The 16,361-nt window shown below is 40.0% G+C and overlaps 1 protein-coding gene across 2 annotated transcripts in view; it reads right to left on the bottom strand.

Annotated features, from left to right (window-relative positions):
- Nucleotides 1-3,360: 3,360 nt before the first annotated feature.
- The window catches only part of COCH (cochlin), a 44,388-nt gene continuing 31,387 nt past the window's right edge, over nucleotides 3,361-16,361 (bottom strand). The window contains exons 9-12 of one of the 2 annotated variants that reach the window (XM_073348926.1): nucleotides 13,554-13,657; nucleotides 8,560-8,786; nucleotides 6,929-7,445; nucleotides 3,361-5,421 (exon numbers count right to left, since the gene is read on the bottom strand). In XM_073348926.1, the coding sequence (XP_073205027.1) occupies nucleotides 5,246-5,421; nucleotides 6,929-7,445; nucleotides 8,560-8,786; nucleotides 13,554-13,657 (1,024 nt within the window). In that variant the 3' untranslated portion in view covers nucleotides 3,361-5,245. The remainder of the gene's footprint in view (nucleotides 5,422-6,928; nucleotides 7,446-8,559; nucleotides 8,787-13,553; nucleotides 13,658-16,361) is intronic. The other variant, XM_073348927.1, reaches the window with a different exon arrangement.

Raw genomic sequence — 16,361 nt, 5'->3', positions numbered from 1 at the left:
TCAGGGGATTGTTTTTTGATCCTTGACCTTCAAGATTCGTACTTCCATATAGCAATACCTGTCCCACAGAATGTTCCAGTGTTGTATCATAGGCTGGGATCATTTTCAGTATCAGGTACTCCTGTTTGACCTCTCCTTGGCTCCAAGAGTGTTTTCAAAGGTTCTATTGGTGGTGGCTGCATACATGCATCGTCAGGTGATCATAGTGTTCCCGTGCTTCAGTGACAACTGAACAATCGCTCATCTCAAGAAGTGTTGTCCGCCGCACAGAAAGTGCTTTCTCTGTTCTTGGACTTGGGTCTCCAGGTGAAGGTGAGAACATCCACACTGACTCCCATTCAGAACATACAGTTTCTGAGATCCAGGACCTTCCTCCCCATGGACAGATTCATGACACTATCAAACCTTGTCAGAGCCCTTAAAACTGTGTTCAAATTCTAGGTCACATGGTGGCTTGCACTTCTGTGACAGAACTTGCAAGGTTATTCCTTCACTGTTTCCAGAGGTGCCTCAGATCAGTTTACTTGCCAAACAATCACAGCCTAGACAAACAGGTGTCAGTTCCTCAACAGGTCAGATGCTCCTTAGTATTGTAGAAGGTTCACCACAATATAGGGGAGAGGGTACCCTTCCTCCAACCAACACCAATGGTAGCCATAACCACAATGCATCTCTGTCTGCTAGGTTGTGGGGTGCACCTCAATGGGCAGGGCAGGGCAGATGGCCACCTCAAGAATCCAATCTTCATATCAACCTGTTGGAGCTCAGAGTGGAAGGAAGCCAAGGGTTGGAATGCCTAAAGGGGACGGTTTGGCTTCTTGTTAACCAGCGGGGTGCTACAGAAGCTCTCTTGATACTGGTTTGGTAGCTCTCTTATAGAATATAAACCACTAATTTTGGGGATTGTCTGCCCAATTTCTTGCAGTCTACGTGGAGTGTGACATTCTCAGTGTGGTCCATCCAGGCACCTGGTCAGAATGGCTACTACATCAGCCCACAGAGTCTGAGAGATTGGGCCCTTAATAACAGACTCTCCTTTCACAATGTTCTAGAAGGATAAAGTGTCTCACACAACATGGGCAAATGAATACTGCAAATGAAAATCTCTGATCAAAGGTATCTGGGGCGTTCACGCACCTAAAGTGGAGTACCCATAGGGGGACACATCTTGAAGAACTACAGTTACTGCCCGGGGTGAGTAACCTTCTCTTTTTGTGTCTTAGTCACAGTAGGACAATTACTTAGGATTATTTTGCTCCTTGCCAGTTCAGTATGGAATAGTTTCACTAACCATAACAACACATGGGTATGATGCTGGGATCTGGCCTTATTATGCTCAGGTCGTGGTTGGGATACAAAAGCTGGTTTTGAGCTACATTTGCTGTTCCCAGATCCTGAGTGCATCACTATGAAGACTGCTGTACATTATGGTGACTGCCTTTGCCATTTCCCTAGACCCTGCCCTTGTACCAGCAAGGAGGGGGGAAGCAGACCTCCATTGTAACCACTTCGCACCATCCAAAGATGCCCCCATGCAGGTGGGACTTCTCTCAGGAGGCTAGGGGGACCCAGGATCTGGCCTCTATGTACATCCCAACTGTTCTTTTCTTTGAAATTAACACAGGTGTGCACCATAGGAAACAAAATGTAACAGAAAGGGAAGAGGGAAATCTGGCAGCAATAACCATCTATCTACAGCTGTAAAACTGGGGAAATTGAGTACTTTTCTGTCCTGCCTCCTACTCATGTGACTGAGAACCAGATTGTTCATAGGGAGAAAAACGTGGGGAATGGGAAGTCTTAATTGTCCCTAATTTTGTCTGACTCTTAGGAGCTGTAAGGGACTGCATAGGGTGTAAACGTTTCAAATGTGCCTAAGTGAGTTAGGAGCCCACATCCCCTTTTCCAAAGTCACTTATGTACCTTGGTTCCATTGACTTTGAATGAGCGTTAAGCTCCCATGGACTGTATTCTAAAGGTATTGAGGCACCTAAAGCTACAGAGACCGAGGCACCTAATTCTCATATGGGAATTAGGCACTTAGCTGATTTAGAACATTCTACTAGTGCCTAAATATCTTTAAAAAGCTGGTCTTAAAGGCTTACATCACTTTAGGAAACAGGGCCTAGACTCCTAAGTCACTTTGATGCTTTTGAAAATTTTACCCTGTGTGCTTAATGTTTCGAGTCCTGGTCAGCACAGGCTACTGCATTGTCTGCAGCTCCTGGGATATGTTGTCTACCTTCTGTCCTTCAGGTAGATATTGAAACACCTGATCTTGAAAAACTGCCACTGCTAACTGGGCATAGTCTCCATGGGGGGAACAGTTTGTATGTCCTATGACCAGGAGTTGCATAGGAACAGATCTAACAGTAGTTACATGCACACGTACTATGATAGAGGCTTTTAGAGCAGAAGAAGACCCCAAACTGTGTGAGCAACATCTTCAGCTAATTCACTATACTATTCTGCCTCCCCAGTGTTCACAGTTCAAATACGGTGCCTTCTCTGTGTGTCTGCTATTGCTGCAACATGCTCTTCTTATGACCGAGCCTCTTATACCAAGAAAGAGCACCCTTTCCCCCTGATATTTCCCCTTTGACCTCACACCTGGTCAAGCAGTAATTCTGCCCACATTTTGCACCTACAGCATATAGTAGTTGTGCTCACAACTTTTGCCCTACATGTACATTTTAGTGAGGTGGGGTTAAGAATTTTTGTGCACACTCGTTCCTGAGCTTACAGTAATTGGGGTTGTACTAAGAGTGCAATCTGTCCTCATTGGCTGCATCAACACTTAAATGTTTAGCAACTCCCCCACTGCTGGCTAGCACCAGTCTACAAGCATTTTTGGCACCATGTCTTCTTGTTTTGACTTGTTCAGTGCAAGCATAGACAACAGCGATAAACACACTTCCAGTAGGAGCCCTAGTGTAGACAATTGCTAGCATTTGTGGAATTTCACAAGCATTAGAACAATGGCTAAGTTTTTTTCTAGGGTGGAGAAGGTCATATGCATGACTGGCCACATTTCGTACCTTTTTAGACATTTACAGTTAAATATTTCATTGTTTTAAAGATCCAAACTTGACCTGTTTTTGTGTTCAAGGGCTGTGTCTGTGAAAAGCTTTGTGGTTGTCCCTTCAACAACAATAAACAGAAAAAAATTGTGCACCACAGAACTTGTGAATTCACTAACTGGTGAGTGTGCTTGTATTCAGTTATTTACATTTACCATCATATTTAGCATGGAATATTGTTATAATTTTGCTATTAGTAGACTCAACAGTCATGGACAGATGTTACTAGTAGCCTTTCACTTTGGGGTTTTTTAATGCAATTCAATAATTTAAAACAATACTGATGTTTGGATTCTTTATGATTGCTTTATTGATGTATTCAAAATGTATTATGGGGGTTCAACATAGAATGCTTTTTGCATTACTGAATATTAAAATATCTAGCTGCAATCTCAGTCTAAAAGTTTACTTGCAGTATGTGTATTTTCATATCAAAAGAGAGCTAAAATGTTTATAGTCTTCACAATGTTGATATTTTACTTTGAATACCTGGCTGATTCATACAGGAATACCTGAATACTGTATATCTATAAACATATACAAAATTAAGGATAACAATTAATAGAAAAATACAAGGCATCCTTGCCATTCATGTTTAGTGTAATATATAGCCAGTCATAAGTTATTAAAAATATACACTACAAAAAGCCTGATAAATAGGATCCCTTCTGTATCATTCGTAACTGCTTAGCATTTTACAACCAAGAGCACAAAATGAGAAAAATGAAAGAAATCCCAGCCTGATAGTTGAACAGGAAAGTGCTCTGGTTTGGTAACAAAAGCTTACTACCTAGGAACCAGCTTAGAAAAAAATATTTGGGCCAAAACGTATTGTCCACTTCAGATACTTGACAGATGCCTTACAATGAATTTTTAAATAATTTTAACCACATGTATGGATGCAAATATAGACACAATCAAATGGAAGAGATTTTCAAAAGCTATTTTTCATATTTTAAAAACAATGAGGGTTTAAATCTGTTTCAAGTGGCTTCATAAAGAATTACTCTGAAAGTTATCACCTGCTGGCTATGATATCCTCTATCTTTCTTCCTACTTACCTCCCCTCCACATGGTTGAGTAACTTACTATAGACAAGTTAAGGTTAGTGATCTGAGCTCATTTTGGATGTCAGTCTGTATGCCCTCAATTCCAACTGAAGTCTCTAAGGCCCTGCCTGGAACTTTGTCTCGTCATTTGCACTTGTAAAATGTCAATGTAAAACACTATTGAATAAGTATGGTAGCATTTTACTTCCACGTGTAAATGACTACCCAACATGCAAGTTAGTGGAGAAAATCAGGCCCATCAAATTTACTGGGAATTTTGCCATCGACTTTAATAGGAGTGGGAAGACAGATGTGTAATAGCTTTGACCATCTGTGCCTTGGGCAAAACTATCTCCCATTGAAATTGATGGGAATTAGGTGTTTAAATACCTTTGAGGATCTAGGCCTAAACATCTGATAGGATTACTCCTTGGGAGCTGATGAAAGTGACCAGGTATTCTTTTGAAACCAGATCTACCAGCCAAATTAGTGTCATTGCTGTAGAAAGCTCTCATCCAATAGATTGCTTTAATCTGACACACAACCTCTTACAAACCATCCATTGTAATAGTAGCTGAAGTAGCTGTTACACAAATGGAACACTGAAAACATTTCTGTGAAAACTACATGTTCCCAGTCTTGTCTTTTCATCACAATAGTGAGAGAGCCTTTTGGAATAATTCAAGAAACTTCAACTGTATATATTGTATACAAGGTGTTAGATACCTAAAAGTATATTAATTTTCATTTGTGAGGAGACATTCAGCAAATGACAGCCCACAAATGTCAGAGCTAAGTTACCTTGTATTTTCTCTATATACATACAGCTGATATCTGGTACCTTAAATGTAACGTATGCTTAACAGCCCTTGATTTATATTTCAAGTTAATATACATTTAAAATTGCTTTTGGCAAAATCCTGCAGTCCCTAATCAAGCAAAACTTGCAATGATGTCACTGGAAGCTTTTATTTGAGTTTAGAAAGCAGAGTGTGATTCTTTGTATCTTATCCCAAGACTTTGACTGAATATTAAAAGAATGGGATGTTTGCACTGTAGAAAGACCTTCCCAGCTTTCTTGATTTAGTTTCAACGAAGTGACCAACAGCCTTTCCTCTACTGTTTAGAGTTCAAGAAATCTCTACAAATGCCTCTAATAACATCAGGAACAATCTGCTCCAATCCTGTGAACTCTCTTGTGAAGAAATTGTGTGACTCTCTTGGTTCAGAGGCCATGTCTTTCAGATCATCCAATGGTGCCCAAGCAATACCAACAGAGAAGACTGTAATATCTATAGTGTTATAATAAAAAGAGACCACATGTAAGCCCAACTTCAAGGATACAAGGTACAAGGAAAATAGCTCTCCAGCTTTACATTTGCTGGATTAATTTCGACCCCCCCCCGGAAAAAAAAAAAGCGTGTTTCAGTACATGCAGCTGGCCAGAGACAATGGGACTCTTTCCACTAGACTTCAGCAGGAGCAACATTGGGTCCTAAATGTTTGGAACCAGAAGTTTTTTGCTTAAACTTAAACAAGTTTATAGTAAGAAGCATGGGGCAACTTATAAAGCTAGCATTTTAGATATTTTATAATACTGCCTATGAAAGAAGTAATGATATCATTAAACTTTGATTAGACACAGGGAATGGAAGTCTGATCTACTGTGTACTAGACACCAATTTAATCACTTGAAAGATTTTCTGAACAATAAGACTGAATCATTATTGTGCTCAGTCAGTTCTCTCAAGTGACAGTAGTTCAGGGAGGCTCTTTAGCCAAACCACTTTCCTCCCCAGTAAATGATGGTAGTAGTCTAGTTTAATACCATACAGGCCTTGAGTTTGAGCTGACGGTATTTTCTTCTTTCGGATTCTGAATTTGTAATAACCTGCTTTTACTTACTTATGTAAATTTACAACATTTATACCGTACATAATGAGACAGGAAAATAGCTAGAGCAATGACTAGAAAAGGACCAATACATTGCATCTGTAGTTTTGGTGAGTAGAGTGCAAGAAATTTTCCAGTCTGAAAACAGGCTATTTGGTTCAAATACTGTAATATCAACTGATTCAGATAATTTTCTTTAGAAGTGTCGTATAAAATTATTTAAAATGGGTTGGGTTGTTTGGTGTTTAGAGCAGAGGACAGGGAATGGGGAAATCTAGTTTCTATTTCTAGCTCTGTGACCTATAGGAAAACATTTAACCTCAGCTAGCATCTTTGTACAATGGAGTTAATATATTATGCTGAAAAGTGCTAGTAATGGCTGCCATCAGGGAGCTCTTGGATCCAAAGAGAGTCAGTGGGTGTGCCAGGTATTCTTTCAGGTTCTACAGAAGGAGCAATAAAACTCCTTCATGTATTGAAAACAGCTGTAGACAGTGGAGGTGATGGCCCAAGGCAATAGGTTGTGTGGCCGGCCAGAGCTAATGCAGATAGCTTGCGGATTTCTGAGTAAGGAAGTTGTCTGCTGCTGTTTGTTGCGACTATGTTTAGAGAAACAAGCCTTTGTGTGCCTATTTTATAAATAAACAAGATTGCACAAGAATACACCCAACTCATATCACTGATTTCTCACCCTAACAACCAACCTTTGCAAGGTCCTGAATTGTGGCTAACTGGGCCAAAGGGGCAACAACACTTCACTAGCTCACGGGGGCAAAATGAGATTGAATTAATGCCTACAAACTTCTTTGTCATCCACCCCGCCACACACACCCTGGCCAGTGAAAGATACTACAGGAGTGTGAATTATTGACCTCCAGTTTCTTTTGTTGTGTTTCAGTCATTTACCTGCTTTGTGTGCCGCAGCAGCAGGACCTCTAACTTCGTCATACGACTGACCGTCAGTCAAAACAACAAGGAAATTTTTGTTGGGTCCATCTTTCACAGGTCCAAACACGTTTCTGGTTGTGAAAGAAATGGCATCACCAGTAGCCGTACCACCACTCATGTAACGAATGCCCCGCACAGCAGAGAGAACCTTCTCCTTTGTGGCATAATCAGTGAGGCTGAACTCCATGCGTTGATCATAGGTGAACTGCACAGCTGCAATTTTGGAACCAGTATCGGAGATCTCAAAGGCTTTGGCAACATTACTGATGAATTCAAGCATGAGGCGGAAGTTGCTGTCTCCAACACTGCTAGAGCCATCTATCAGAAAAGCTATATTGACAGAGTTGTAGCAAGTTTTGCTACACAGCATCTGCTCATGAGAACACAATTTTTGGACAAGAGGTTTTACGTATTTGGTAGTACCAAACCAGGTGGGTATATGGTAAGAGAAGAAGCCATTATTTCGACAGACAGCCTGTTTAAAAACAAAACATGCATACAGAGATTTCTGTTGAATGTACTATTAAAGGTGTATATAAATAATTTAATTTAATAGTTTGATAGGAAACTAGGGTCTGACTTCCCCCCACCAGCCTCCCTGAAATGCTGACCACCTGGAACTCCAGTTGAAGTTAATGGGAGCTGTAGATCATAGAATCATAGAATATCAGGGTTGGAAGGGACCCCAGAAGGTCATCTAGTCCAACCCCCTGCTCAAAGCAGGACCAATTCCCAGTTAAATCATCAATTCCCAGTTAAATCATCAATTCCCAGTTAAATCATCAATTCCCAGTTAAATCATCAATTCCCAGTTAAATCATCAATTCCCAGTTAAATCATCATTAAATCAGATGCTGATCTTCATCTTTTTATGAATACTGCTAATTCTTAGAGAAGGATAAAAGCTGGAGTTCTAATTATACATTTCAAATGTTGAACAAAGAGACAATTAATGGGCATACAAGTATGTAAAGCATGGAGGGATCTAGATTTTGCTTCAAAGTATAATTACCTAATTTTCTGTGATTGATTCTGATTTTGCAAAAACAATTTTGTATGTACTGTTAATTGTAGATACCAACAAATATAGTCAGATGTCTATATGAAATCAAAAATCAGGTAAGTATCTAGTTACTATTATTTTTGTTAGCAAGCAAGGATGGGCATAAAATTGTGGGAGGCAAAACAGTGTCCACAAAAATGAGTAGAAAACCTGGCTCTAAATAACTTTTTTTTAAATGGCCTTTTCAACATTTATGGAGGAGTCTCATATAATTTAATGGTATAAAACCATTAAAGGGCTATACAAAATTATACAAAAAGAGGGCTATACAAAAATTATAGCAAAAACCTTTTAGAATTTAATAGTGACATTTTTCCTACAGAGTGCTAACCATCCTTTAGAATTTTATACTGGGGCTATAATTCACTTATTCTACAAGACGGTTGACAAACTCTTTTTAAACTCTATTACATATGTATGACTTTTTCATTTGGAGTTCAGGCTGGAGGAAACTTAGTCATTTGAAGTATGTAATACCCATGAGTGAAGAGTAAATTACAAATACATTGAGGACATTCTCTCATACCTTGTCAACAAAACCAACATCTTGAACCATTCCCTGTTCCTCAGTTGTGGGTCTTGCTACAGACACAATGAATACATTAATGCCAAATTCTCTGGCCACTATTCCAGCTTCTTCTATATCATCTGAAGGCCAGCCATCTATGAAAACTACGACGATCTTAGGAATCCCTCTGCGTACTCCATTTTCCAGAGAGAAGAATCTCTGAGCTGTGTGTTTCAAGGCTTTTCCTAGTTTTGAACAGGAAAAGGAGAATTTGAGGAAGCTATTTCACAATTGGGAAATTGGGTTTCTGTACCAGAGACAAAATTTCTCGATATTTTAAGTGACTGCTTCTTGGAGCAGCTGGTACAGGAACCCACAAGGAGAGAGGCAACTCTCGATCTAGTCCTGAATGGAGCACAGGATCTGGTCCAAAGGTAACTATAACAGGACTGCTTGGAAATAGTGACCATAATATAATAAAAAGAGTACTTGTGGCACCTTAGAGACTAACCAATTTATTTGAGCATAAGCTTTCATGAGCTACAGCTCAGCTTATGCTCAAATAAATTTGTTAGCCTCTAAGGTGCCACAAGTACTCCTTTTCTTTTTGCGAATACAGACTAACCCGGCTGCTACTCTGAAATCTGCCATAATATAATAACATTTAACATTCCTGTGGTGGGAAGAACACCTCAACAGCCCAACACTGTGGCATTTAATTTCAGAAAGGAGAACTATGCAAAAATGAGGAAGTTAGTTAAACAGAAATTAAAAGGTATAGTGACTAGAGTGAAAACCATAACAGAGACTCAACTTACATGTATACACCTAATTAAAAAACACAGTAAAAGAACTAAAAAAGAGCCACTGTGGCTTAACAACCATGTAAAATAAGCAGCGAGAGATAAAAAGGCATCTTTTAACAGATGGAAGTCAAATCCTAGTGAGGTAAATAGAAAGGAGCGTAAACACTGCCAGATTAAATGTAAAAATGGAATAAGAAAAGCCAAAAAGGAGTTTGAAGAACAGCTAGCCAAAAACTCAAAATGTAATAACAAAACAAATTTTTTTAAGTACATCAAAAGCAGGAAGCCTGCTAAACAACCAGTGGGGCCCCTGGACGATTGAGATACATAAGGAGCACATAAAGATGATAAAGTCATTTCAGAGAAACTAAATGAATTCTTTGCTTCAGTCTTCACGGCTGAGTATGTTAGTGAGATTCCCAAACCTGAGCCGTCTTTTGTAGGTGACAAATCTGAGGAAGTGTCACAGATTGAAGTGTCACTAGAGGAAGTTTTGGAATTAATTGAGAAACTTAACAGTAACAAGTCACCGGGACCAGATGGCGTTCACCAAAGAGTTCTGAAAGAACTCAAATGTGAAATTGTGGAACTATTAACTATGGTTTGTAACCTGTCCTTTAAATCAGCTACTGTACCCAATGACTGGAAGATAGCTAATGTAATGCCAATATTTAAGAAGGGCTCTAGAGGTGATCCTGGCAATTACAGACCGGTAAGTCTAACATCAGTACCGGGCAAATTAGTTGAAACAATAGTAAAGAATAAAATTGTCAGACACATAGAAGAACATAAATTCTTGCGCAAAAGCCAGCATGGTTTCTGTAAAGGGAGATCATGTCTTACTAATCTATTTGAGTTCTTTGAGGGGGTCAACAAACATATGGACAAGGGGGATCCAATGGACATAGTGTACTTAGATTTCCAGAAAGCCTTTGACAAGGTCCCTCACCAAAGGCTCTTATGTAAATTAAGTTGTCATGGGATAAAAGGGAAGATCCTTTCATGGATTGAGAATTGGTTAAAAGACAGGGATCAAAGGGTAGGAATAAATGGTAAATTTTCAGAATGGAGAAGGGTAACTAGTGGTGTTCCCCAAGGGTCAGTCCTAGGACCAATCCTATTCAACCTATTCATAAATGATCTGGAGAAAGGGGTAAACAGTGAGGTGGCAAAGTTAGCAGATGATACTCAACTGTTCAAGATAGTTAAGACCAAAGCAGACTGTGAAGAGCTTCAAAAAGATCTCCCAAAACTAAGTGGGCAACAAAATGGCAAATGAAATTTAATGTGGATAAATGTAAAGTAATGCATATTGGAAAAAATAACCTCAGTTATACATACAATATGATGTGGGCTAATTTAGCTACAACTAATCAGGAGAAAGATCTTGGAGTCATCGTGAATAGTTCTCTGAAGATGTCCATGCAGTGTGCAGCAGCAGTTAAAAAAGCAAACAGGATTTTAGGAACCATTAAAAAGGGGATAGAGAATAAGACGGAGAATATCTTATTGCCCTTATATAAATCCATGGTACGCCTACATCTTGAATACTGCATACAGATGTGGTCCCCTCATCTCAAAAAACATATACTGGCATTAGAAAAGGTTCCGAAAAGGCAACTAAAATGATTAGGGGTTTGGAACGGGTCCCATATGAGGAGAGATTAAAGAGGCTCGGACTTTTCAGCTTGGAAAAAAGGAGACTAAGGGGGGATTTGATAGAGGTCTATAAAATCATGAGTGGTGTGGAGAAAGTGAATAAGGAAAAGTTATTTACTTGTTCCCATAATATAAGAACTAGGGGCCACCAAATGAAATTAATGGGTAGCAGGTTTAAAACAAATAAAAGAGAGTTCTTCTTCACTCCAGTGCACAGTCAACCTGTGGAACTCCTTGCCTGAAGAGGTTGTGAAAGCTAAGACTGTAACAGGGTTTAAAAAAAACTGGACAAATTCATGGAGGTTAAGTCCATTAATGGCTATTAGCCAGGATGGGTAAGGAATGGTGTCCCTAGCTTCTGTTTGTCAGAGGGTGGAGACGGATGGCAGGAGAGAGATCACTTGATCATTACCTGTTAGGTTCACTCCCTCTGGGGCACCTGGCATTGGCCACTGTTGGTAGACAGGCTACTGGGCTGGATTGACCTTTGGTCTGACCCAGTATGGCCATTCTTATGTTCTTATGTACCAGTTGAGTAGTACTGGACTTAACTCTTTCTATAGCGGGTAAAGTCTGTTCAAACTGAGGGGAACACCAGACACTGGGCATGCCACCTCTCTACAGAGAAATTTAAAAACATCTCGTGGAAAGATTTAATAGACCTCTAGGATTCGTAATTTTAGTTAATCAGACAGAACTTTCCTGGCAGTACTGCCAGGATTATAAATTAAAGGATTTTTTAAAACATTTTGAATTGTTTTTCACACTAACTTGACTGGGAGAGTAACACACAAACATGAGTACACTGACCTTCAAAACAATAAACCGACCTAGAAACATCCCTATTCTTGCTCCAGAATAATTTCCATTACTCTGGTTGGAGGTAAGGTTGCCAACTTTGTAATATTTTAAAAAACGGACACGCCAGCAGGAGTGCCGGATCTCCCATTCCCCCTGAGGACCTGCCCCTGCCCTCTTCTCCCCCCACCCTCCTCCCACCCCAGGCCTCACCGCTGGCCCAAACTCTTCTCTGGAGGCCCCGCTCCTGCCCTGCCCCTTCCCCCTGAGGTCCTTCCCCCCCGTTAGCTCCTATTTCCTCCTCCATCTGTCACTCGCTGCTTTTCCCCTCTCCCTGTGTGGTTCAGATCTGACTGGACACTATCAGGTCCCCTTTTTGACTGAACTTTCTGGTCGTAAACCGGACACCTGGCCACCCTAGTTGGAGGACTTAGATCTTTCTAAAATGTAGAATTTTCAAAAGGACCTTAGAAGACTGAGACACAAATTCCTCTCTGTTGGTATGGTGTAAATCTGGAGTTACTCCACTGCCATGTATGAAGTTACTGTGGATTTATCCCAGTGTAATAGCAAAATTTTCTTCTGGGAATTCCAGGTAACACTGAAGTTTGAGTGGCCTGTGACTCACAAATCAATAGAAAGTGCAATAATTTCCAACTGACCAAAAGTAAGTGGAACTTTACGTGTAGGTCTAGTCAGCCCTGTGGAAATAGATACTCCAAGGAAGCTCACTTGAAGTGGAAGGGTGAAACTCAGGCAGTGGTGGAAGTAGATTTTAACTCTTACCAGTACGGTTCCTACCCCGCCCCCTCTCACAAAAAATGTTCTGTGACTAGAGCCCTGCGCGGATATAAATTTATATCTGTGGATAGAAATTGGTATCCGCTGAACCACAGGGCTCTCCCGGGAACTGCAGTGGTGAAAGGAGCAGAACTTGGGGCCGACGCTCCCAAGAGCCAACACCCCACACTGGCAGCTCTTCCAGCATGGCTGTACCACCCCTAGCCCTGTACTCTGGCAGGGCTGTACAGACCCGAGACAGGAGATGCAGCTGTGTAGAAGGGCTGGAGGTGGGGCTGGGAGGCAGTACAGCCGTGCCAAAGGAGCTGCTAATGAAGGGCGTTGGCTCCTGGGAGTGGCAGCCCCATGTTCTGCTCTTTTCACCGCTGCAGTTCCCAGGAGTGCCCTGCGGTTCAGCGGATACCAATTTGTATCTGTGGATATCCGCAGCCACGAGTATAAGTTTGTATCTGCGCAGGGCTCTACAATTCATTCTTGAAAATATCTTTCTGGTATGGCGTACCAGCAATAAATGTCTTAATGGTACGGTGTACCTGACTGTATCCGGTTACTACCACCACTGAACTGAGGGCACTGTTCCACTTTGCTTCATGACTTAATGTGTATATATCTGAGAGATTCTCCTTTCTTCTTCTCGTATTTCATTTCCCTTCAGAAACTCTTTTTTGATATGCTCTGATTACCCCAAACAGTCTGAAAATCATTCTACTATAAATGATACATATTTGTTTCAGGAAACAAAGCTGTTCCCTGTGAAGAAATCCGTGACTGTTTAAACAGTGGAAATTACTATCACTTTTGTATTGTGGGGCAATGTTATGTGGAACTTCATCTTCTAAAAACTGAATTTAGGACAGGCCAACATTTTAATACAAAACAAAATGACAACAATAACATTCCTTGGGTACAATTAGTTCTTATCCAGTCTCTGATCAGCTTTGTACCTACCCGTATTGGAGTTGCCGCCTCTGAAGCCAATTTCCTTTATGGCAAACAAAACATCTTTTGCCGCAGTAAAATTTTTCAGATAAAATTCAGTTTTTGGATGCTCACTATGTGAAAAATAAAGTAATCAGTTAAAAAACAGACATACATGACAAATCTTAAAATAGAAATGAAATGCCTTTTAGCCTGCTTAAGAGCAGAATCCAGGGTTCTGAGTTTTGTCAGCTACATTTAATGATATTAATTCTTAAAACAAAGTAGGAACCCTCACTCTTTGCAGTATCTGTGATTATCTCAAAGACAGCAGAAGGAATCAAATTCAGAACAGAGGTCTTAGCAGGTAAGAAGGGAATGATTTTCATTCATTTTAAAGTGTATTCATTTGCTGTTTTTGTATACTGTTATAGGAACAAATTTTGCTCTCAGTTATACCTCTGTAAATGGAACTACTTTTTGAGTCACATTGGAGTAAGTGAGAAATGAATTTGGCCACTTTTTTTATTGTTGAATTTGGATCTTAAACATTTGCTAAATATATATATATATTTTAAATTTCTTTTAAATGAAAATAGTTTCAGAGTAATTTAATTTGTATGCTAGCTAATTACTCTTTATTTAAAATAAGGAAAATTTTAGCTGCAATGAATTTCACCCTCTGACTCCTAATCTAGGGGGAACAAAACACTAAATTAAAAACTAGTTGTCATGTGAACTGTAAGAAGTACATTTGGTCTCACTTGCAGTTGAAAAGGACAAGTGTTATGAAGTCAAGGTCTTGATGCAGCATCAGATGGACCCCTATGCCTATGCAGAGTGGGATCTGCATAAGAGGATCCCAGTGCAGGACGAGGACCTAATGCTGCTTTTTTTTTTTTTTTTTTTTTAAAGATATGAGGATCATTGGAGGGCAGTTGCCATGATCCATTACCATTAAAGGCTTGATTCATCAAGGTACTCAACTCCAGCTGACATTAGTTGCTCAGCACTCTAGGGGATGTAGCCCCAAGACAGCCATGTTTGCCCATTAGATAATTACTCTACTTTTTGGGACTGATTCTCCTCTCATCCCATTTTGCAGTGATGTAACTCCATTGAGTCCAGGAGAGTTCCTGTTTTAAGTGAAGGACTCAAGCCCTGTGTCTTAATCTCTCTTCAGTATTCCATACACCCATTACATAAGACTTTCTCCAAGCCTTTCAGTTCAAACAGTTGTTTTGGCTATTTATAAATTTCCTGACAAATCCCATGGTTTGGAAGGTAAATTATTACAAATAAATGAAGTCAAACAATAATAATTCTCCAGGAAGCAAAGTTGTCTTTGCTAATGTGACCAGCAAGTAATGTTGCAACAATTTGCTTTTCAACTGAACTGGAAAAGCTGACATGGTAGTTGATCATCATCCTGATAAAAAGAAATTCAATTCCCTCCCCCCCCCCCCCGAAATTTTTGGATCCTTTTGTTCAGTGTCTATTTTAATAATGTTTAGTATCTTTTTTGCACAACATTCACACAATATCTATCATTGTTTCTTGTTGACTGTATTGGTACCTATAATTTAATACAGGCTTGTTGAAGGATGTGGGAGAGACCTCACTTGTTAATCCACCAGCTATTTCCGTGTTTAGAAGAAACTTCCTTTAGACCAGAAGCAATTGCCAAAGTGGTTGGGCTTTGGAAAATAGTCACCTCATATAACCAGCTGCCCAGGACTTAAATCCTGATAATAGAGAAACAAAATTGTGAGAGGTGTTTTTAAAGTGGGGGGTGAGAGCATTAGGCTATTGGGTTGGCCGTTGCGGTACCTGACAGTTTTATGCTATAAGCCAAAATACAACCCAATGTTAAGTCTTTTTTTTTTTTTCAGTTTTCATTAACATGTTTGGAAGTATCAGTTGCTATAAGCTGATCAAGGATACTCCATTTTGTGTGGTATTAAAAATTACTGACCATAATATCAAAAATGGCCAAGTTTTAGAATCCCCACTTTGCTGAGATCTTCATCTTTTTTTTTTTTTTAAAAGATGAACTACATGACCGTGAATGGTGCTGGCAGCCCTGGAGGCCCAAGTCCTCTCCCCTCAGATCAAGGACAGGGCAGGCAGCAAGACAAACTTCTCTAACCCTTCCACATCAACTCACCTCAAAACTAACATAAAGGAATGCTTGCTGGAGATCAGAGGATAGTTTGCTCTCTATGCCCAGTCTCTCATTGTGGTTGTCAATTAGTCCCAGTTGTGCTTTTGTGTACTGGACACCAGTCCAATCAGAACTGGACTGAAACCACAAACACACTTCATATAGATGAAACTACCATGAAGTGGTTCAAACTGTCATTCACTATGTACCATTATTGGGGTTGGGTATGAACTAGGGACTTGGAAAAGAAAGGCTCTGTGTCCCACTACTATTATCCTAGCCCAAGTAGTACCCAACCTGAGGTCTGTGGACCAAGAGTGGTCCAGAGAGAACATGCTGGTAGTATGTATAGGCCTGTCTGGTAGCATGGTGCTGGCTCTTCTTGTTTTCCACTGCTAACTCATATTAAAAAAAAGTAATACTTCCTTAATATTGCTCCTGTTGTCATGGGGATACTACTGGATCATCGGTAGAAAGGGAGGTGTCTGTAAGACTTGCTGTCTCTTAACAATATTGTTCACATTAGGAAAATCTTTAGAAACCTCTGTCCTAAACCATCCAGTCCCCCCAAATAAACTGATTTTATTTGGATGTCTCAACTACAACAGTTCCTAAGCAGAATGTTATAACTTATACTACTCAAGTAGAGGTCTGCTGAATAGGATATTTTTATA

The sequence above is a fragment of the Lepidochelys kempii genome, chromosome 6, assembly GCF_965140265.1.
Source record: "Lepidochelys kempii isolate rLepKem1 chromosome 6, rLepKem1.hap2, whole genome shotgun sequence".
Classification (NCBI taxonomy): domain Eukaryota; kingdom Metazoa; phylum Chordata; order Testudines; family Cheloniidae; genus Lepidochelys; species Lepidochelys kempii.
The sequence above is the reverse complement of the archived record's forward strand: the minus strand, read 5'-3'. Positions and strand labels throughout refer to the sequence as shown.